This window comes from Diachasma alloeum, unplaced genomic scaffold (genome assembly GCF_001412515.2).
Source record: "Diachasma alloeum isolate Michigan unplaced genomic scaffold, Dall2.0 Dall_scaffold_01543, whole genome shotgun sequence".
Taxonomy (NCBI): domain Eukaryota; kingdom Metazoa; phylum Arthropoda; class Insecta; order Hymenoptera; family Braconidae; genus Diachasma; species Diachasma alloeum.
The window spans coordinates 9,577-33,181 of record NW_021681639.1 but is presented as its reverse complement, the minus strand read 5'-3'; the positions used below and the strand labels follow the sequence as shown (position 1 = coordinate 33,181).

At 34.3% G+C, this 23,605-nt stretch overlaps 1 protein-coding gene across 1 annotated transcript; it reads left to right on the top strand.

Annotated features, from left to right (window-relative positions):
- The first annotated feature begins 1,511 nt into the window (after nt 1-1,511).
- Nucleotides 1,512-13,514, top strand: LOC107046596 (cylicin-2). The gene is made up of 13 exons (XM_015269248.1): nt 1,512-2,025; nt 2,468-2,599; nt 2,682-2,813; nt 4,026-4,328; nt 5,165-5,329; nt 6,916-7,023; nt 8,363-8,500; nt 9,885-9,929; nt 10,047-10,160; nt 10,735-10,890; nt 11,630-11,836; nt 12,979-13,186; nt 13,307-13,514. The coding sequence occupies exons 1-12, from the start codon at nt 1,717-1,719 to the stop codon at nt 13,165-13,167; spliced, it is 1,998 nt and encodes a 665-aa protein (XP_015124734.1). The 5' UTR covers nt 1,512-1,716; the 3' UTR covers nt 13,168-13,186; nt 13,307-13,514.
- Nucleotides 13,515-23,605: the final 10,091 nt, after the last annotated feature.

Here is a 23,605-nt window from a genome sequence, read left to right as displayed (position 1 = left end):
AATAGAGGAGAAATTTCTAAATTATCTCCTACATCTAATTCGAGTTTGAAGCTAATAAAATGTGGAATTCCCCTATGAAATAAGGAATAAGCATAAACAATATTCAAAATGAGTCGTTAGATATGACATGTTCAGAATGTTTTGTGGACTTTATGCAGTAGAACTTGTGTTCTCACATGATAGTCATTTTACAAATCCATGTTTTCATTACGCTGGAAGAATAAGTCACTTTTTTAAACCTCTTCTTTCCCCGTATTGTCCTGAAAAAAAAAGTGGAAAAGTGGCCTTGTGTTTGGACATGGAACTGCTCATATCTCAAATAGATCATGTGAAGACTAATTTGTCACCCCGGTGGAATATGCTATTTTGCTAATCGAGATTTGAATGAGGAGAATAACCGACATAGTGCTCTTCTAATTGAACCATGGGACGTCGAATACCGCGATTCTATTGTTCAACATAATTAGCAGTAATACTCAGAGTACTACTCTGAAATTGTCTGATGTTTTTCGATTATTTTGATTAGTAGCAAATGAAAAACCCGATTTATTTTGAAGGTTGAATAGTATTTGATGGATTATTTTTGGCATGCGGGCAAAGACCAGTAAAGTTCTCTCTTACACACCTATGTATATTCCAGATATGACTCAATTATTGACTGATACTTGTCTGAATTTTTCTTCATTGATTCCTTCGCAATATTTTTTTCCAAAAAGGGCTCATTTTCACTGGCCTTGTGAGTTTCGAATACTGAATACTAAACTCTCATTCATCCGGTGTAAACCAGATCCGGTTGTCAAAAAGAGTTTGGAGAATACCCCTCGTTCTCTGAAATTGATAGAGTATTTCCTTCAAATTATCTTCCTGAAGAACATGACCGTTCACATTTGTCTCTGTAATGTCAGGTGATTGGACGATAATGTTAAAGCGCTCGGAGGATTATAGCCGATAATTATTTAGGCGAGGATGAATTTCTCTGGAGAATCTTACCGAAAATAACCCTCAATATTCTCCTAGTATCAGCGCTATCACGAGGAAGACATAACTCGTTATGATCTAACATGTCCCATTGTTTTCCGGTATTTATGACTTCACTTAAAATTAGTTATTTCTTCCCCTGCAAAAATATTTCTGTTTTTTTTTAAAAAGAAATCATTTGTTTCTCAAGTGAAATACAAAAAGCAACTTACATAAAGAAATCACAGTATCTTTCTCTGTAAACAGGATATGGGACTATCGTCATTTATAAACTCTATTCGATGATTGATTATGTGGTTATATACTTTCCCTTCAAAAATACGTAAACAGGCGAAAAATGTTATCCATTCATTGAAATTGGCTTATTTCTTCGCAAAAAGGATTTCTTAAAAAATATAGTTTTCGCAATCAGTACCAGATTAATGAGAATAAGACCCTATAATATAACATAACTCTATGGGAAAATGCAGCTAAATCTCCAGAATTAACTCTTCCACTCGTCATATATTTTTTATTTCCGTTTCAGCAAAAATGCGTGAAACGCTCCCGTTCTGCGCTATTTACAGGCATAAAGAAAAAGCACACACAGTCGTATCCTCAAATTTGTTGTGGTTGACTGATTCATCGGGTGAGCCTACCCAGCCTGTCAATTTCAAGATTTTAAAGAATTTGTTGTAAAATAATGATACATGCAGACTAGTCAATGACAAGGGAGAAGTTATAGACCGTGTGAGTGTAATGAAAATCAGCAATACAAAAACCGAAATTCAGAATTATTTGAACTCGACGAAAAGGCTAGTTGTACCACCATGCAGAAGTTTTGGAGAGATTAAAGGGTCAGTTGATCTCACATCAAAATCCAAGAAATCCCTCAAATCCAAGTCACCAGCCCATCAAATCAAAAAGAAGACCGCCTCCAAGGGTAAGAGCGATGCTGTTCAGGAAGTGAAAAGGAGAGCCGATGATATTATTGCTAAACGATTTGAAGAAAATGATGGCTCAGGGACTCAGACTCGGGCTGGCAAATTCGTACTGACGCGAAGAGAAGTGAGTTTTTTGTCTACTCTTACATGTGCATTTGTTGCAATTTTTTTCATTTCGACGATTGCTCACGAAACGAGTGAAGAATCATGTCTGCTCCAGACAGGGTTCATAAAAAAATTTATCCTAAGACTAGGGGGTCTCAAGATTCATATGAACACTAGCCTGAAATCTCATGCTCTCAGTCTCCTAACAGCTGCATGAATGGTATGAATGCATTGAGAAGTACAAATGACATGAAGTAGTGCATATTGAAAGACGAATAATGTAATTTCCGAACTCGAAAAAACTCATGAATGTATGCAAATAACGAGCTTTTACATGGATTTTGAGATTCCCTAGCTATATCTTTAGTGTTATTAAAAACCCTCGATTTAGGCATTCGACAGCAAGAGTTTCGATTGCAACCCTTCGACTTCAATAGTTGTTTTTTTTTTTCAATCTATAGCCTGAGGAATCACTCGTCCCTGAAAGCTCTTCAGACAAAGCCGCGAATAGATCCCACCGACTAAATGTTACGACCCCTTCTCGAACGTTCAAACGTTCTAAACGTAAAAAGTCAGCTGGCAATGACAATGAAGTAAGTTGCTCCAAATTTGTAAATTGTAAATTGTATCCATTGAAAGAACAATATTTTCTGACAAATTTTTCTCTGTGAATAGCCCGAGGAATCATCCGGCCAAGAAAGCTCTCCAGACGAGATCGAAGATGAACCCCTCAGACCAAGTGTTACGGTCCCCCCTCGAAGGATTAAACGTTCGAAACGGAAAAAATCAACTGGAAATGACAAAAAAGTAAGTTACTACGAATTCAGAAATTATACATTAAATCAATAGAAGTATTAATATTTTCTCACAAATTTTCCTCTGTGACTAGAGCCATAGGCGGGTATTATGAATTGAAGGCTTGAAAAATATTCCATTGGGCGCGTAATGTTTTGAACGGAAAAGAAGTAGCGCGTTCTAGATGAACGAGATGTAATAAGTAAAAAATCCCATGATCGTGTTCCAATACTGAGATTAATTTGGATCTTTTTCTGTTTCGTAGGCTAACTACGAAAACCAATCATTGTCTGTTCATAAAAAAGATTCCATTCAATGAAAAAATTAAATATCTCAATCTCACTTGCTACACAGTGACGTTATTTCTTTTTGGTAGTTGAAGTGTAGACCATAAGTTTTCTACATTAGTACACATCGCACTATCAAAAACCAGCGTCTATAACGTTCAAAATATATTTAAAAATCTGAACTTCACATTTAATTCGATGCTTATCCATGTTCTGGACATGTTTTTTCCTCATAGAAATTTCTACCAGTGAATGTAATTCATGACAAGCTGCAACAAAAATATTCAAAAAATTATTCATTGGTAGAATACTGAATTTCATTTATAGAAAACTTCTTCACGGTTATATCACATTGCCGAAGACAAATAAATTCATCAAGATAGTGCATTAATATTTGTCTTCGATTTCTCAATTTCTCGATAATCTCGGGCATTATCTTTATGATTTTTCAAACATTCTTCCATTTGGCTTTCTCCTTGGAAATTATTCTCCCCATTTATCTCTTGCCCAGATCGTTTCCTTCTGAGAGTGTTTATGGTATGGTTAGACAGAGAAACACATAACGATATTGTTGATTTGTTATGAATAGGTTTTTTGATGTATCAAGAACGTACCTCGGCCAAGTGGGAATGTCTGCCAACTAACGTAGGCGAATCGTAACGGCGAAAGTAATTTCTAAGGATGACATTCATGCATTAGATGGACTGGGGCATAAGTTGCACTTTAAGAGATTGATTTTATTGTTACTATTCTCTTCTGCTACCTGCGGCGTGGAAGAGTTTTTTAATGCTCCAAAGAACGTCTTTATTAGAAAATTATCAATATCTTGCCTTTTTTTTATTGGTCACAGTTATTTACATGGGAAAACTCAATTCTAACTGTAGATAATTTCTATAAAAAAATAATGTGGTTAATACTTTGGTTTTTTATTTTACAGTGTAGAAAATTATCGTGCTCTGACGACACAGGGGAGAAGGAAGACACTGCAGGAGATTCAAAAAGTGAGGAAGATGCTACTTTGGAGGAAGCTGGAGCAAAAATTCGAGGTGGAAACGACAACGAAGAACAAGAAGAAGAAAGTGAAGATGGAACAAAAGAAGAAGAGAATAAAGTAGATGAAAGTGAAAATGAACACTCGAATGACGCGAGCTTAGTCGGTGTCGCAAAATCATCTTTTGCTCCCCCTGTCAAGACGGTTGGACGTGGCAATCGTTCAAAACTCTATACCAGACTGAACACAGTGAGTTTTCTACAAATCACGAAAATTTTTCGCGAGTGTGGGTTCCTCGTCTGTATAATCATAGATTTCCCAATTGATATAACCCTTAAGTGGTCGCAGCTCTCTACCAAACGTAATTGGTCTCATGGTAAGAGAATCCTAGTCTATTTAGCGATTTCATAATCTAAGAAGCTAAGAAACAAAGGTAAAGAAGAAGAAAATGTCTCAGGTGAACCTAGAACCTGATCTACTTCGGTGCATTCTAATTTATTTTGATGTTATACATTGCGGTATCCAGCGAGAGGATATCTCAGAACATTCTAATGATTTTATAGTGTGAGTCAGAACCAAAAAAATTGTTAATATCTCCAAAAAATTTGAATACAAGAAAGAAAATCTTCTACGATCTTTCAAACCCTCACAGTTTTTGTGTTTAGAGAAAAAAAATAGCGAGAATTCCTCCAGTCTGCAACCACTAAAAGGTTAATATTCCTCTTCATGATCCTGTTAATTACATCTATGCTCAAGCGTTCATTTAACCTTGAACTTTTCTTTCAAATGTTCAACTGCAAATGAATTCTTCTCTTGCAGTTGAAATGTACTCAATGAATTCCTCTTCTATTCTAACTAATGAATCGATTCTTGTACCTATATTGCTTTCAATTCGGAACATCAAAATATTATCATTTTTCCATAGTAACTTTCTTTTTCAGAACATTTGTCTAATTTTTTCTTTCTTCAAGTGATATTAATCCCCACTTGTTGAAGATTTTTTTCCAATATGATGCTGTAGCTCGAGCTATTTATAACGGGCTGCTCCTTACAGGCTAGAATTCGCTCCAACTGTAAAATAAAAGGATCCACCTTCCAAAAAGATCGACGATGATGAGACAGAAGAGGAGACTGAGAAAAGTCCGGGAATGAAAGATACGCCAGAACGAGTTGACGAAAAAAAGGGAGAAGAAACAGACGGAGAAGAAGAATCAGATGGCTCGACTGTTTCCAGTGAGGCGAAGAAAAAAGTAAGTTCTTCAGCTTATAAGTGTTTTCGCTGATTATTGGTATGGTTTCGTACCTTGAAAATTTAGATTTCGTTAAAGCTTCTCATATAGTGTTATCATGACAAAAAAACCCAAAAAATTCTTTTCTCAATATTTTTTAATATCAGTACTCCTACTATGTCCAATTCCATTTTTTTTAGTTCTTGATGTTTTTTTCCTTCGTCAGCTGTAAATGATTTCTTCCCAGTTTTCAATATATATTTCCAACGGATCCTCGCCGTTCTTACGATTGAACATCGTTCCAATCAACTAAGTTCATTGAAAATGGCTTGGAATTATGTAAAAAAGTAGAAAAATGAGAATTTTACTCCCGTTCTCAATCCCAGATTCCTTTTCTTTCCTACTCAAAGTACTAATATCAGTAATATTAGAAAATCAGAGTGGGTGCTCACTGCGTTCTACAAAAAAAAAGTAATAAAATTTTTTTCCAGATTAGTTTTTATAAACTCTTCGAATTTTTAATTATTGTAATTCATTTCATTTGAAAGCTTGGTATTTCCAATAGAATTAATTTTAAATTTCGCTACATAGCAAATGGAAAAGGAAAATGATTAAATAAAGGAAATTATTTCTTGATACAACAGAGTGAGAATCCACTTTTCTTGATGTAACCAGTAAGATTTAAACAGAAGAAGAGATTTAAAATCTATGGGCGGGGGGGGGAGAAAGAAAGTACAATAATCGGCCATTTTCGCACTCTTAGTAGTATTGAGTCTTGTTCGATTGAGTGAGTTGGTTACAACCCTGCTCTATTGAAAGAACGGAAAATTCGCCGCAGAGATAATTAAAACGGAGAAAAAAAATTATCTTTGCCGAAATAACAAAATTCGTAACAAACTGGAAAAACGGAATTGACGTAGAGATTTTGACGCAATTGAAGGCGAACCTTTTTGATGATAATGCCGTGATCTGAGAAGCCTCTACAAACTCCAAATTTCGTACAATAGCACGCCGAATATTGACAGGAACGCCATGCAGAAATCTATCTGCCTAATCACTGCATCATGGAGATGGAGAGAGATGAAACTCAGTTCTCTCTACAGGAGATTATAAGCAACGAAATGGATTTTGTAATTTTTTATGATCATGGAATTTTTTTGTAATACCTATTCATTTTTTAGTCTGCTATATTCGGGATTGAAATATGACCAAGCAAAATTCATTAGAATTTTTTTTATTTCATCAAAATTCGATCAAACCTTTTTTTTTCTCACGTTTTACCTCAGCTAACTTTAACAATGGTCATAATGGAAAATTTATTCACCTCCAATACAATCACGGTTAAAATTTCTTACTTGGGAATTTTCAAGAAAAACATGATTTCGCTATTTGTGGTGCGAGACATAGACCGTTATTTTCTTGATGTGAAATTGGAACTCGTCATCAATAACAGTCTAGGATTTGAAATACTCCACTAGGCTTGGTTTGAGAATATGATACTTTATGACACAATGAAATAATATGAAAAACATTAAAATTCATCAATTCGCGGTAGTGAAGGAAATCACGATCCACTGAGTGGTCTAAAACCTTATAACAATCCATAGGCAAATATGTCAGAGGGAAAGGATGACTCAAGAAAGGACTGTTACAATTTCTCTGATAGTGACCTCTCACCGAGTGAATCAGACGGACGAGAGGAAATAAGAAGAAGAGTGAGTGAGAACTATCTATGTCATAGATTCTATAATATTATATTAGGGGCACGATCATAAATTGAAACAAGGAGATGAGAAAAGAACAGATTGATCCAGGATTGATAAAGTCTATTGTATTCTACTCATTCGTCGAACATGGATGAAGAGAGAGTAATTGACCTTATTGATATCGAAATACGAGGCCAGTAAACTCCCTTAATTTACTTGGAACGAGATTAATAAGGATGGCAATTTCACTTGGTGATATACATGTAATATCTAAGTTAAAACCTTTATCAAATTGAAAAGTTTCATGTCAATCAAATCAATTCTCAAACTTTCCTTGATTCCAGAAAGAAAAACGTGATTCCATTATTTGAATATGCTGAGTTGATAACAAGAAAAACCTTCTGTTCAGTTGATTTATTCTTTATTCCTATATAAATTATACAAGAAAAATTGCTCCTTTAAGTAGTTCAAAATTATAATAGTTTAGCCTTTCTAGGGTTGAACATTCCGTACGAACCGTCACGCACTTCGATGACTCAATATATAAATTTCTTAAGTTTTATCCGAAAAATGTGGCAGAGGATCAACTGAAAATAATATATTACGATACAAGTGAAGAAAATTGGTTGTTGATGAGTGTGAGAGTTACAGGCCCAGCTGAAGGCAAGGTCTGTAATCAAACTCGTCAGAAAGTACTTTTCTTCATGTGTATCGTACGATATTTTATGTCTATTTGCTTTGTGGTTTGATTTGTTTCATTTACTTTATTAATTGATAATCAATTGATAAAGCGTCGGAGAAAAACCATTTGTTACATTTTTCCTCTCCAAATGACGCCTTTAAACTAGCATCACAGTTTGTGCTTTCAGTAGTGTGACACTCTGTATCATGTCGGAAATATTGGAATAACTTGTACCTTCGTTACTTGCCTGAGGGGCCCACATCTTTCGTTCCCTATGAAATTCAATAGATTATTGCTCTGGATTTTTTCGCCACAAAATGATCTTTTATGCTTGTTGAAGAATTACGTTTTCGATGCGTGTAGTGACAATTCTTCCCTTTGACTTGGCGTCGTCATTCACCACGTTCAATTCTTCTTGTTAGAGCAATTACAGCAAATTTATATATCATAAAAACATATCCTTATCCGTTGAAAAAATAATACAATTTCTCTCAAAGTTTTTAGGACAGTGAGAAAACGTCATTTAGATATTTCCACGTTTCTAAAAATGTTGAAAATTATTCGTTCCGCTCTGCTACATGACCATTGACATTATTTCATTTTCTGATTCATTCGATCTTCCAGGAGAATGTATACATGATAATCGATTATTTTCCTGATTTATAGTGCAGAGCGGGAAGAGGAGTGAGAACACCATTAGTTGTCCAAGATTCAACTGACGATGAAGTAGAAGATCCTAAAAAACAGAGTAAAGGCGATCGAGATTCCTCCACTTTGATCGGAGATACTGGTGAACAATCACGCGTAAGCGAAAAATGAATTGAAAAATCTTGCGGGTTTGCTAAAAAAAATTCTTTTGCATATTTTATTAAAGTTCTCATCGTTCTTGGCTGTATGTATTGGAAAATTTTGAGCCTCATTAGCGCGTTTTATCATGAATAGTTTTTAAAAGGAATGCAAATAAAAAAGAACAACGTTTCAATCTTCCTATACTCATATAGCCATCATCAGCTACATAAGTTTATCGAAAGTTAATTCCCATGAGAGTAATTCCCCTACATTATTCATTTCTTTCACTAGCAGGCCTCAACTTATCACAGCGTCACTACTAAATTTGATAAATTCCGATTTATTCTGGAGTATAATTCTTCAACTTGTGTTTGGAGCTCGACCATATAGTCAAATGAAACCCCATTTTACTCACCTCCTAGTAATTAAAAATAATACTTGGAAAAATGTTTAGTGGCAAATATTCATATGACAATTTTTTCAATACATTTTCCATGCAATCAAGATATTTCCGATAAGTTGTAACGGCTTCAATTTTCCATTTTTGAAAAGTTGATTTTCTTATTGCGCTTTCTTTGACGATTTTTTTCTATTTGCGTAGGGGCGTTCCTTTAGATTTTTTTTTTCAATTTCGACGTTTTTTTTTACGTTTCCAACTCGGCACGCTCTTTTCTGTTAGGCTTCAAAATGTCATTCGTGTAAAATCTTATTTTCTTCGAAGAACATCCACATTGATAAAAAATCATTTCATGAATATCATCATAATGTAAAAATATCACGTCTTACAAACATCAAAATATCAACTATTCACCTGACAACTCCTCGCTTCCTACTCAGAAAGCAATATTGTATGTATATTGTATGTAAGCAATATTGTAGGGAATATGCTTTCCAGGGCGAGGGGCGAATATTATTTTTCGTTCCGCCGGCCCTGGAAAAGCCCAATTTCGTAGCGCGCAGTGTCACGCGATACAAAAGGAATGTATATCATAACCGAGGATGAGGCCGGCACCGTATTCTTGTTTTCTTATTCAAATTGAATTGTCATTGAAATTATAAAAAATTGCTAAGTAGTGGCTGGTAGTTTAATTTACTCCTCAATACTCAACTGGAAACAATGAAAATATTGAAGCAAATGTTCACGTATCAAAATTCTTGTAGTCATCCTTTTGACGAAAAAAACATTATCATGAAAGAAATTGAAGACTCCGCAAATTATTAAATCATATTCGTTCAAGACTGGTAGTTAGGAACTGAAGAGAAAAATATTATTCTCTTCCGGTACTTGACAATTGATGCCATTCATATTTTTGATATCACTAATCTCCGTTTTTTTGTCCGTATCATCTTTCTATAACCAGTCAATCTGACGATCATTAATTTATTCTCTCATTTTTAGGATGATTCAGGAAATTCAGATGAAGAAAGTTTTAACCCCCGGCAGGTAATAATTCTTTGGCATAGCTTCATATGATATTTAGAAAGAGTAAACACTTGATACTCTGTGATGATTCATTTTTTAATTAACCATGACACCGTTTCCACTGCTTATGATTTCTAGACGGTGTACGCTGTTATTGAGGAAGTACCAACCCCTCGCAATACTTCTAAATCCCCGAAAGTAGTTGATTCCACTTCAAAAAAAGTGAACTCAGCAGAAGCTGCCATGAACAAAGTATGATCTTCACTCATTGTTTCAGAATGATCTGGATAAAGCAATAATTCTCAATAAATTCTCTTTATAGAATTATTCTATAATATTGATTAATCACAAACGCCATACGCTTTGGATAAACAAACTCTACAGAAAATCTACCGCATCCCCTGGTAATTCTGTCTGCGAAGATCTGAGTGAATTCCTTTTTGTTTCATAGGAACTCTCTCACTTGAAGTGGTTTTTTCTCCCTCAACAGTAATTTTTGTTGCAATTTAGAATATTTTACTGATTCTGTTTTGATCTTCCCTATGAGAATTCTCTGACTTCGATTTTCTATTCTTTCTTCTCCAATTGAGCAATAAAAATAAGTAATGAAAACCAACCGAAATAAAAGGCCAGAAATCTAAAATATCGATGTTCGAAAATTTGCATTTCAAATTTGAACTGTCGAAATAATTGTAATCCAATTGCCTCAAAATTTCAATCAAAATGCAATAGTTCCCTAATTCCCTAACGAACGCGTGGAGTTAATTTGAAATAAATTATCTCGAATTTCGCAACTCACTAAATACTCTATGCGTATACTTTCTAGTCTAAGCAGAAAAATGATGGGAAGAAGGTGGATGGGGAGAAAACTAATATGAGAAAAGACAAATTCGCTGAAGAAAGTATCGAACGTCTTCCAAGCGAGGAACCCTTACGGGAATCGAATAATAATGAGATCCTAATTGCTGCATACATGGAAGAGGTATGAGAACCTTGATTTCTATTCTTAGAATAATTGCCATGTGCTTTATTCAAACATTTATATTAAATACACATGGGTCAGTAAATGGTTCTCAAGACAATCTATCCTATTGCAAACTGTTGAGAACATTGTGTAAAAATGATTTTGCAATCACTGAGCCCGGTAGATATTTGAACAACAACGTAAAACATTGGTTGACCAAACTAGGTTCATCACTTGAGGTTCTCCTCCCACTTTGATTCTTATTCGATTTGAGGTACCTCCCTAAAGATTTAAATTTCGTGTGTTATCAATTTCTGACAGTATATATTTCCAAAATTCTAGTTGAAAAGATACTGGAAATTTCCTGGATCGATCTTGAATGTACTCAAAACATATCTTCCGCAATTCGCACTTTTTTGTAAGCTAGTCAAAAATTCTCGACAATTGTTGCTTCTTCATTTTTAGAAAAAAATTAATGTGCTAATGTGTGGCATCATAAACCACAATATTTGAAAAATAATTGTATGCGGCCCGAGAAAAATTTTGGTGCCCACAACCAGTTTTTCGGTGCTGCACAATCCTTTTTCTGTATGCAATTTCTAACTCGACTATGATGCTAACACAGGAACTTTTCTAGAAAATTTTTCCTCAATGTAGGCAATGAATTTATACTATATGAAGATTATTTTCAAATTTTTCTCTTACATAAAAGTATAAATATGATTAATTTAAGAAAAAACAAATTCACGATCGGCAGCTTCAACTCTTAAGAAGAGAGAAAGAAGAATGGCTTCACGAGAAAAAAAATTTACTTCAAAAATTAACACAATATCAAGAAGACCGTGAGCGAGGCGAGCTACGTATGGAGCTGTCTGTGGACATAGTTAAGTCAGCAGTCAAAGAAGCTGTTAAAGATGGCTTGCCAAAAGATACACAAAAAATCATCACCGATGCCAATGGAAATGTAAGTATACAACCCCTCTGATCATTCAATCAGCTAATAATTTAAAAAAATACGCTTCTCTCATTAATTCCCAATGGAACATTTGAGAAATGTTGACACTCGTATTGATATATTTGACGGATCGTGTTTTTCATTCGCCATAACCAAAACTATTCTCTTTTTGATCTTTTCGTATTTATCACCTCAAGCCCGACTTGCATATCCCATATAAAACACCCGCATGGATATATGCATTTTTTGAAAGTTTCATATCTTCAAAACTGTAATACTTTACGAGATTATAGAAACACTGCCGTCAAACCCGATAATCGTCTATGATAGTTAGTAGTTTTCATTATTTTTGGTCTATTCAAAATTAGAAAATTGCAATGCTGCTTAGTGCTTAGCAAAGTTATTAACAAAAAAGTGCCGTACTTGAGAGGTTAATTTCGAGAATTAAATAAGAGTCGAATGTGAGTGCTATGGGCTCCTTATGCTGATATGATGTTGCTAACAGTAGCTTCATTCTTACTCATCTTGTATTATTCAACCGTTTCAATTTTTACTTGAAGAAAACTCCACTTCTCTCTGCTTCTGACGGTCCTTACACCAAAGTGAAGAAATCACAACAACTACTCGAAAAAACATGTGCATTTTCAATTACTTTTTGAGTGACAAAATGGATTATAACAAACTCATCAGTTCTAAACTCACAGAGACTTTAATTTGTCTTTCGAAATTCATAAGGTAATTTCGGAGATTCATTAAGGAAATTTCAAAAGAATGTTCCGGTGCTTCATTTTCCATGGATTATTAACACCAACTATTAGTGCTGTCAATTAGAAAATGAAGAGGAGCACCTGAAGAGGAGCACTTTGTGTTTTCGAAACGTTGGCAAAATAAAAGGAAAATTGAGACATTCAATTAGTTCTTTGTTCTTCACATTGGTGTGAGGACCGTCAGAAGCAGAGAGAAGTGGAGTTTTCTTCATTCTTACTCAATAATTTATCCCACACCAGACTTTCGATTCTAATATTTTCGTTTTTGGAATTTTGCAATTGAGAAGTGTGTGAAATTTGAAAAAAATCGAACCATATACTATTCTTCAGTTTTCTTGCTTTCATGGCATGGATTTCCAACTTTGCAACCGTATATTATTTTAGGTACCTATGCCCCATAATTTCTTCCTCCCATTAACCGAATACGTCAAAATGATGTCTCAAGAAACAGTACAAAAAAGAGTGAACTTACTTGTGGCGCATTATTGGGCGAAAGAGGAAAAAATGAATTGGTACATGGAGATAAAGCCTAATACCTTGAAAAGGAATCCTCAGGCTGAACTCATCCCATAGGGACAATTATCACTGCAAGGTACGAATCAAGTAATGTTTGTTTGAAAAATTTATCCATCTGTTTTTTCTGTACTCTTTATTTTCCTTATTCGCTCTAAATTGCTTTAGTTATGGTGATTTTTACTTTTTTCGTCAATAGATATTGTCTCAGCTACGCAAGAAATTAAGCCTCTGCCTGGCACCATCATCGTGAAGAAAAAACGAGGACAGAAGGGTCAAAAGAAGAATGAAAAAACGGAAACGAGAGAGGTTGCGTGGCCGGTTGCCTTCAAGGAGTATGTTAGACTGAAGCTGAATTCAGACAGATACCTGGATCATAAACTACTCCAAGAAGATTAATCGGTCACATTAAGCCAATCTCAATTATCATTATTATTATTTTATTGATTACGTATATCGTAATACCATGTTGGCATTATCTACTACTATTAAATTTCTTTGGTCTCTATAGGCATCAAGTGACAATTGGAAAAACACATTCACCGATTTTCGATTGATTCAAAACCTTTCTTCATTTATAATCGATCGACAGTTTCTCCATTATGATGTAATTTTTTTTTGTCTCGCTTCGCTCGTTTCGATCGCGGTTTATCGGGCTATGTAACAAAGGGGATTTTTCTCTGCTGTCATCAAATTATGTATAATCAAACTAATTCCCAGTCGATTACTCATTGATGGGTCAATATTTCCCTACAAATTTAAATAGCAATGAGAAAAACTGATTAATCGATTTACAGTTTGGAGAAGGCTTTCCTCACTTGTAATTAAGTGATGACCAACCTAGTTTTGAAGTTATTGTTGACTGATGGTCATACTCTTGTTGAAAATCAATACGTAATCAACAAATCTAAGAGCATGATTTCTTGTGCATTACACATCTCTCTTGACTCTGATCAAATCGTAATCAATTCGGAGATCAAGTCAACTACTGGTTAATGCATTGTTTTTAGTAGTAAAAATCAATATGCAACAGATAACTCTTATTAGTAGATCTTCAGTTTATCTCTTGTGGACTCTTCCCACTTGCAATCAAATGATAATTAACTAAATCCTTAATCCATCGCTTCTTGAGGGGTGATTTTTTTTTCAAAAATCAACAAGAAGTGGAGAAATTGTATTGGTCAATCATTTGTTGTTGACAAAATTCTCTCTCTTGCAATTAAGTCATAATCAATCAAATTTTCAATGGATTGCTGTTTCAGAGGTCATTCCCACTCAATAATCAACACGTAATCAAAACCTTCACCAGTCAATACCCAGTTGATCATAGACTTTTAGCACTTATAATCAAGTGATAATCAATCAAATTCTCAATTGGTTACTGCTTGAGCAGTGTTTTTCCTTTAACAATCAACATGCAATCGAAAAATCTTATTGATCAACTATTTGTTGATCACTAAGTTTTCTCCCTTGCAATCAACTCATGATCCACTTAATTTCTAATGAATCGCTGTTTCAGGGGTAATTTTTCTTCACCAATCAACACATAATCAACAAAACTGACAGGTTAATTAGTGGTTGATCACGGGTCTTTCTTACTTTCAATCTATTCGTAATATAACCCAGCTTCAGTCAACTATCGGTTGATTGCGGACTTTTTTCGCGGTGGTCAACGTATAATCAAAAAATCTCATCCATCGGTTACCCATAGATCCTGGCTATCTCCCATTTGTAATCAAGTTGTAATCAAATAAAATTTTTGATCGATTGCGAATTGATTGCAAACCTGCTAATCTGAAATCAACTCGCAATCAACAAATTTTTTCACTTGATTCCTAGTTGATCGATCCCACAAGTCATCCACATTGCCATCAACTGACACTCAACTCATGATCAACCGAGCGCACAGGTTGGTCACCCGTGATCAAATGATCCGTTAGGGTCGGCGTTGCAATAGTCATTTTCACTATTTTATGTTCAACTGCTAAATCTCTAGGCAAGTGTGTTCTACTGCGTTGTGTCCAACTGAATGTGTCCTACCGCACCCATCCCAATCGGGTCTTGCGTCAGAAAAGGGGTTTTACATCTGGTTCTGAAAAAGAGAATGAATAAGTTTAACAGAATTAACCTCAATTAAAAGAGATCAGAAAAAAGAAGAATACAATTAATATCACCAGAAAGATATCATTGATATTGAGGCAATATCATCCTGCGAATGAAGCTCCACATCGGGTCCAAGTTATGAATGGATTTTTTTCTGTTTTTTTACTGAAAATTATAATTAGAAGGATCATAAGCAAAATTAAAAACTTGAATATAAACGTGATAGACAAATGAACAGTTACTTTGCTGATTACTTTGCTGATTTACCTCATCCTCTTATTCATTCTCCGATTCAACTATGCATCTTACGGTCGGGGTTGGTCCAAGAAAACTAATCTGTGCTCCATGATATACATGCCATTCAAATATAATTGGAGAATCACCAACATAATGACGTTCCATCCAATGTTCATAATGAGTTGGCATCAAGGGCACAGCATTTCTTATATGTATGAACTGTTAAACAATATTAACAATTATATAATTAATAGCTTTCTTGCTTTTTTCTCATTCAACTGACTTGATCCGGAGAACGCCATAAATGAGCCATTATTTCCACGTCATAAACTTTAACTTTGAAATAATTTTTTCGTCGATCAGAATGTCCATTGAACAGAATGATCCCATGTATTGGTCTCCTATTCACAATTCTGAGTAAACGTAGCGCTGCTACCGTTCCTGTTAAACTTATGACATAATTTTTATTAATTATTCATTTTTTCGAGCAAAGTATTATACGATTCAAGTATATTACTTTCGTGGAGTTCCTTCGCGAATATTTCTAATTGTACAAGGATATTCAAGATTCATTTTCATTTTATCTTTTCCTCTATTTGAACCTAATATTCACAGTATTCTCTTTCTGTCCAAGGTCTAATCGAGCTGTAATATATTGGTCTGAAAAAGATATTCAATATTTAGTTACTCCATGCATGAATATAACATATTAAATGGAGCTATCAATTATAGTTATTTTTAGTTGAAAGAAACAAAATTTGCGGGTTTCTCTCACGTTGTATGATCTATTGTTCCAAATTTGTTGGTTTATGTCTTTGAAGTTCAGAAAATAATTCTAAATATTTTTTTCTTCCTATTTCCTCCCCAAAAGGGAAATTTGATTCATTCATTTACAAAATCTCACAATTTCCAATAATTAATTTGAAGGAATTTATTATTCTTCTTTTTGAAGAGCAAATATTTCATTTGGTGGTAGATGTATATAAGTTCTGCTAAGTTGATCTTTATACACAACCCACCATTCATATTCATCGATGGTAGGGTCTTCAAAAATTTCGTAGTGCCTTGTAACACAATATGTTTTTAGTGGAAATTCGCGTTCAATTATCAAGATCTATAGTAGGAATATATTTTTAACAATTGACAAATAGAAAATTCAGATACATATTCAGATACTATAGTAGACCGAATATCATTACTTGGTTGTCAATAACCTTACCAATCATTTCAAAAATGTTAATTTCTTTTGTGTCGTCTTCATATAGGATTATTTTATAGCGAATTTCACCGGAACGTAACAGAAAAGCATAACATCGTTTTTTATTGAAGGTATAAAACCCCATAGAAATGTCAGGTATTCCAATCAGCCTGTGAATTCAATTGGAAATATGAATAAGTTGATATGTAAATAATATATGTATCCTTGAATTACCGCATTGGAATTCCTTCTTGAATATTTTCGACTGGCGATGGATAACTAATGTCAGTACTCGTCATTTTCAACGAATTTCTTTGGCCTAAACAAGGAACAAAAAATCATATCTGAATAATCATATCCTGAATAATAGAATTTACAATTAGTATTTATAAGAAGAGCTCGAACCTTAACCTTTTCTTAATGAGGCATAACGAAAAATTTTCATAAGATCAAAATATCGATTTTTTTTTCATAAACAAATTTTAAGGCTTATTAATATTCTGTAGATACAGATTTATGCTATATCTCTTGTTGATTTTCTCTTTTTTATGGGTTGATCCCCGTATGATCTTTGTGGTCTCATTCCAACCGATCGTTTCCTTTTCAATCCTTGATTTTTCCGTCCTCTTCGGGAACGTTTCCGTCCTCTCTCATTTTCCTCATTTGTTTCTTTACAACAATTATTTCCATAATTCATTTTATTGAGAATTTTTTGGATCTGAACACGGCAAAATCTGAAGATTTTTCTTCCGATTATTTCGATGTACAGAGAGTAAAAAGTATAATATGAACCTTTGTGTTTCTTTTTTCTCAGTGTCTAGTTTTAATCCATTGACAAGCCTATCCACGAGACCTCTCATCCAGCCTTCATCATAAGCTTTTGCATTCTCATCCTAACATTGCAAATGATTGGACAGCATCGAATCCAAATCATCGTTGAGCACTTTTTCCGAAAGTATTGTTTACAGATAAATATATAAAGCAGAAATTGACAATATATTGACAATACATTAAAGAATCTTACAATGTCCCAGATCATCAATCTCCATTTCCATTCATTCAGCCGATTCATTAGTCATATTTATTTTCCTGTAAAATTGTCATATGGAATGAATAATGTAGGTAAATTTTGAATATATTCATACCATTCGATTCTAAAAATCTTTTTTTTAATCAAGCTTTGTATTTGATAAGCATTTCTTTGTTTCTTGATAAGCAAAATGCTTTCAATTTGAATAATTCCAAATTCCTAATAATATTGAATATATATTGAATACATACACTCGTCGTTAACATGACTCCCGATGCAACTTGATTTTCTTAAAAATCTCAGAATAAACGATGTTATGAATCTGATTTTTTTCTTTCTCATCGGTTTCACCGATGATTTTTATCTTTAATCCAGATAATGATCTACATCTCGATAGAGCCACATACGATTGTCCGTGACTAAAAATCGGCGATTTATTATCGAGATATATCCCAACTCGATCAAAAGATTGTCCTTGAGATTTGTTCATAGTCATAACAAAAACCAACCGAACTGGAAATTGAGTTCGATGTAAAATGAATGGCAGGTCAGTCTTATCTTTCGTATTCAATGTTATTTTCGGAATTGTCACAGAATCTCCAACTTTGTCTCCAGTTAGTATTGTGCAATAGAGAATTCTGGTCGTGATCCGTCTCACAATGAGTCTCGTTCCATTACAAAGACCATCTGCTATACATATGTTCCGTATTAGCATAACTACGGCCCCAATTATCAATCGTAATTTAAATTGAGGCAACCCTGAGATATTCAATTTATTTAGATATTCTGGCTGGAAACGTAACATAACGTCGTCGCCGTTGATTGCATCACTGACTTGAAGTTGCTATGTCATATCCTATTATTTCTATCATTTCTGCAGGGAATATTTTCAATACTTGTTCGTTAAGGATGTTGACTTGACTATTCAAAGCTACCAAGAGGACACATTTCGAAAGGTTATCTTCATCAAAATCGTTGTTATACACGGCTTCTATCACATTTTCACAGAGAATCTCGTCAGGAACTTGTAGTATATCAACGTGCCCATTTCCAATTTCAAGTAACCATTTATTGAAGTGTTTTTCAGTGATACGCATATTGATTTTCAAAGTGTAATGTTTCATCAAATTCCAAAATCCGAGGTTTGTTACACAAACATTTACAATTTGCGCTCGTCTTGAACGCTTCACAATTGGTAAGATTTGTCGAAAATCACCACCGAATAAAAAACATTTCCCACCAAACATTTCGTCAGATTTCATCAAATCTCGCAGAGTAATATCAATCATTGTAAGAGCAACAGCGGGAATCATCGAAACTTCATCCCAAATAATAATATCAACTTCTGTTAGTTTTTTTTTTGCGCGTTTGTTAAGAAATATTGGAGTAATATCATCATGAGGATCTGGTAGGTTGTTCGGTAATTTGAAAAATCGATGAGCGGTGCGTCCGTTAGGTAATAGAATTGCTGCTATTCCTGTTCAAGCTATTGATACTATATTCTTGCTCATACTTCTCCAATGATGATATAGAGATTTATAGAGGAATGTCTTTCCAGTACCTCCTGGTCCATCCAGAAAGAACAATTTTCGTTTTCCATTTTCAAATTGACTGGTTATATTTAGGAATACTTGTGACTGGTCATTGTTTAGTTTCCTTCACATTTCTTGTACTATTAATGCATGCTCACTCGCACTTTGATCATCCTCAAATTCATTGAATGACGTATTATTTAAATTAGCTTCTTCAAATCCAAACATTAATAATAATTTATCTTCACTATTTAACAGACGTTCAATATTGATCAGCACTTCACATTCTGAAGACCCATCATATATAGACTGTTTATATTTTTCCCAGAGTCCTTTAACATCTAAATCATCACAAGTCAGCAATAAATAAGGAAAAAAATTACGTAGTGTTTTTGGCGTCATCGTTGCACAACATTCATCCATCATTTCTTCAATATGTTTCGGACTGGTGATGAATTCCGATTTATATGCAGCTTCGTAGAATGTTGTACAAATCTCTCCATTGATAATTTTCAGTGCTTCAAATGATGTAGCTCCCTTTCTATGTTGTAACAACATTAAAAAAAAAAATCGTTCGACATCCTTCGGTGACACAGAATACATTCTAGTTACTGTTTTGTTCATTCTTCTCTGTCGTTTTTGCCAACATTGATTTTTTTGATGCCATGTAAAATGTTTTGGAATTTCAGGATATGTGTATTGTCGTGCACTTTCATCCGTTTTATTTAATTCAAAGAATGCTGTCAATTTAGTAATATGTTGAGTGGAATTTACTGCTTTTTCTTCTTGCCCCTCTTCAAAACGAATATATTGATGCCCTTGAAGATGCACTGGTAATCTGATAATACTATGACTCATGAAACGCGTTGGTAGTTCTAATAGTCTCCAAGCAGCTTCCATAGAGCTGAGATATCGAGAATCAACATAATCATTAATTTCATTCTTCATTCCTGGAATGTCTGCAAATTGTACTTTCATGCGTTCGTGAGGTTTATTTATGTATTTGTACAGATATTTGATAGCCATAATTGACCCACAATATTCCACATTGATATGACATTCATATCTTGAAAGTAAATATGGATTATATGGGACTACCATCGAATTATCAACTGGGATGAGTTTTTTGTTAACTCATCTGGTGTACATGTAACATTTGTTCCTATTATCTGACCGTTTATATATTGGAAAGCCATCAGCTTCAATCTTCGTTTCAGATACAAATTCTTTTGGGAATTTTCTCGAACATCTCTATTTTTTTTCATCCCAACATGATGTTTTATTACTATGTGAACCGCGTAGCATGTGCTTCATAACCAATTCAAATAATTATAGATTCTTTGCTCTATCAGGAATTTCTGCACATATAAATTTATCGATGGCCTCCGGTGTCAGCATTTCATTTTTCTTGCATAATACAAATATGCAATGTTCGTGTGGCAATCCCCGCTTTTGAAATTCGATGGTGATTGTATAGCCCAAAATTTCTCCAAATACGCGACCTTATTTTATTTCATCGATGAATACCATCAGTTTGACGAAAAAAATTCGACAAACAATATGAGGAATATCTGATGCAGAAAAACCTCTTGGTAATGTTCTGAGGTAATTTACTATTTCATTCCATTTAGGGTTCGCAGTTACAGTGATAAATAAATCTGGGCAACCAGTTTCTCTTGACATTGCCATGGCGTCCTGAAAATGCTAATGTTTTGCTCGTGTTCCAGCGTCGAATGATGATGATGAAAACTCTCAATTGCCATCCGTAATACTGTACAGCGGTAATACCTCGTGAGTTGGTTACAACATTGTTGTTCACATGAATCGAATATCCATGCTGGCCAGTAGGGAATAATAACGGGAATAACATTGGTTCGGCGTGTTCAGATAGTTTATGCATCCTCTGACACTGCATTGCATTTTTCGGACGGACTCAAAACTCAATGTTTTGTGGTACCGATCCTTCTTTCCCAGTGATAAGTATCGCAGCTACTTCGGTTTTTGCTCCGAGACCAGATGGTAAGCTATATCGCTTCTGTTCTAAGGTCTTAGATGAAGATTGTTGAAAACAGAGTACTGGAGCTGAATTTCCCTCTTTCTTGTATATTTCAGATAAATTCTTGTAAGCCTTGACATACCTATTATCACTCATAATTCTATAAATCATCTTCAGAATTTTATAACTTGAATTTTCAAATTGTCTCAATTTCAATGCTTCATTTGGTTCACATAAATAAATTTGCCCGTCTCGAGGCGGCTGCCCTTTTCCTGGGAAAAGACTTATTGTGATCATTACATGAATTTCTCCCCTAATTTTCATTGATCCCACTCCATGATGATTAATTCCTTCTCGTGGGCAAAATGAAGCCATAGCAAATGAATTGTTGTAGAAACGTATGTATTTACGAAATTGCTATCCTCTATTACTATTCGCCGTGAATAGCCTTGCCAATTTCCTGGGGAAAACTGGCCAAGGATCCAATTTGATCTTTCCATTATGACAACAATTGTGCTTAACCCTGCCACGCTCCAATTTAAATGACAATGCGCCACATGATTGACACTCTTGATCTAAATTTCCAATATTCAATACCTCAGAATCAGCTGACCACTTTTCACCGCGATATTTTTTCCCACAATTTTTTTTATTTTTTTTATGGCGACTATAATAATGCCGGTTTGTTATAGACCTTTTAACCTTCTTCAGATGAAATTCCTCAGATGAACGAGACCCTTCATATTTATCATATGATACAATTTTTCTTTTTTTAACATTCATTCCATATTCCGACTTTTGAGTTCTAGGGTGTTTATGATTTCGTTGATGAATATCATTTTGTTTAGAAGACGCTAGACGTCGTTTACAAACATAGAAATCATGATTTTTCTGTGAAATATTGGCTCTATGATTTTCCCTATATCGTCTATTTCGTTCTTTGGCTAATTTTCTTCGTTTCGCGCATAATATTACATCGTCTTCAGAAGTTACAGACAACAGGCGTCGTTTACGAACATACAAATCATGATTGTTCTGTGAAATTTTGGCTCTATGATTTTGCTTGTATCGTCTGTTCCGCTCATTTTCAGATTTTCTTTTATTTTCGAAATTGTCCGAATGAGAAGATGATGGATGGGTGCCATTTCCGTTCTTAGACATAATTTCAACTCCTGAACCGTATTTTTACAGAATAATTCGGACAATGAACGTATTGCAAATTTACTCCCTGCCGTGCAATGGAAATACCGAGAATCTAAGAATTGGTAGGATTTTTAATAATTTCTTAAGATTTACGTGGTAAAGTATCAAAAAAATTGCCGGTAAATATTCTTGAATCATGTGCGGTGTGATTTCGCCAAAATGTATATTTTTAAACCATTGTCGATTATTTTTAGTTAATTTTGGAAAAAGGAGTGCCATAAGACTCTGTGTTAATGACATTCTCTTGAATAATTTTTTCCTGAAAATATACATGGTCAATCGGTCTGGGACTTTGAGAAAATATTTCTGATCACCAAGAAAATATACCCTCAGAGATTTCCGTCTATAAACCATTCCCTTCTTTTCTCATTTGATTACTGCGGAAGTACCTTAATACAAGAAAAAATGAAGAAAAAAAAGGAAAAATTATAACTTAAAAATTTGAGTTCAGAGTCACTAACCACTTAGAGTCCTGAAAACTCCTCGAATTTTAAAATTTTACAATCGAATAATTGGCTCTCTCGCTATAAAAGAAAAATTATATTATATTTTTTTATATTAAAAGAAAGAAAAAAATCAGAGATAATAAAATTTCAAGATAAAAAATCCCAATGGAAATTCTCTCCTGTGAGGTGCAACAGAAATGAAACAACCTAACCTGAACNATGAGAAAAGAGTATGTTTCGTGTCAATTCAGCTCTACCCCCGTTGGTCACTCGATAGGAAGGGGGACGGGCAGACAAGAATGAACCCCGAAATATTAATGAATCACCCATATTCTGGGAAAATATTCTCATTATTGAGTCGATTCATGCAAACTTGCCGACGTTACTTGCAATAAACGGACCCCCGCTGACGGAGGACTATTATTTGAATAACTGTTGAATAATTCCTGCTTTACGAAAATTCCAAAATTTTCGTGGAAACTCATTTAAGGGACTGTAATAATACAATAGCGCTATGCTTACATTTCAATGTGAAACACCGGAGGAATTTGACATAAATAGAGTTACCATATTCGTCCACGGATTGCATGAAAAATATGAACCTATCCAAAGGAAAAGATTCTATGGTATTTCCTTCAAAAATTACTCAATAATGCAATAGTTCAATACCCAATAATGCAATATTAACTTGTTACCCCTTAGAACTACGCAAATGAATTCAATCTATGGGCGAATTCGCCAAATATTGGTATG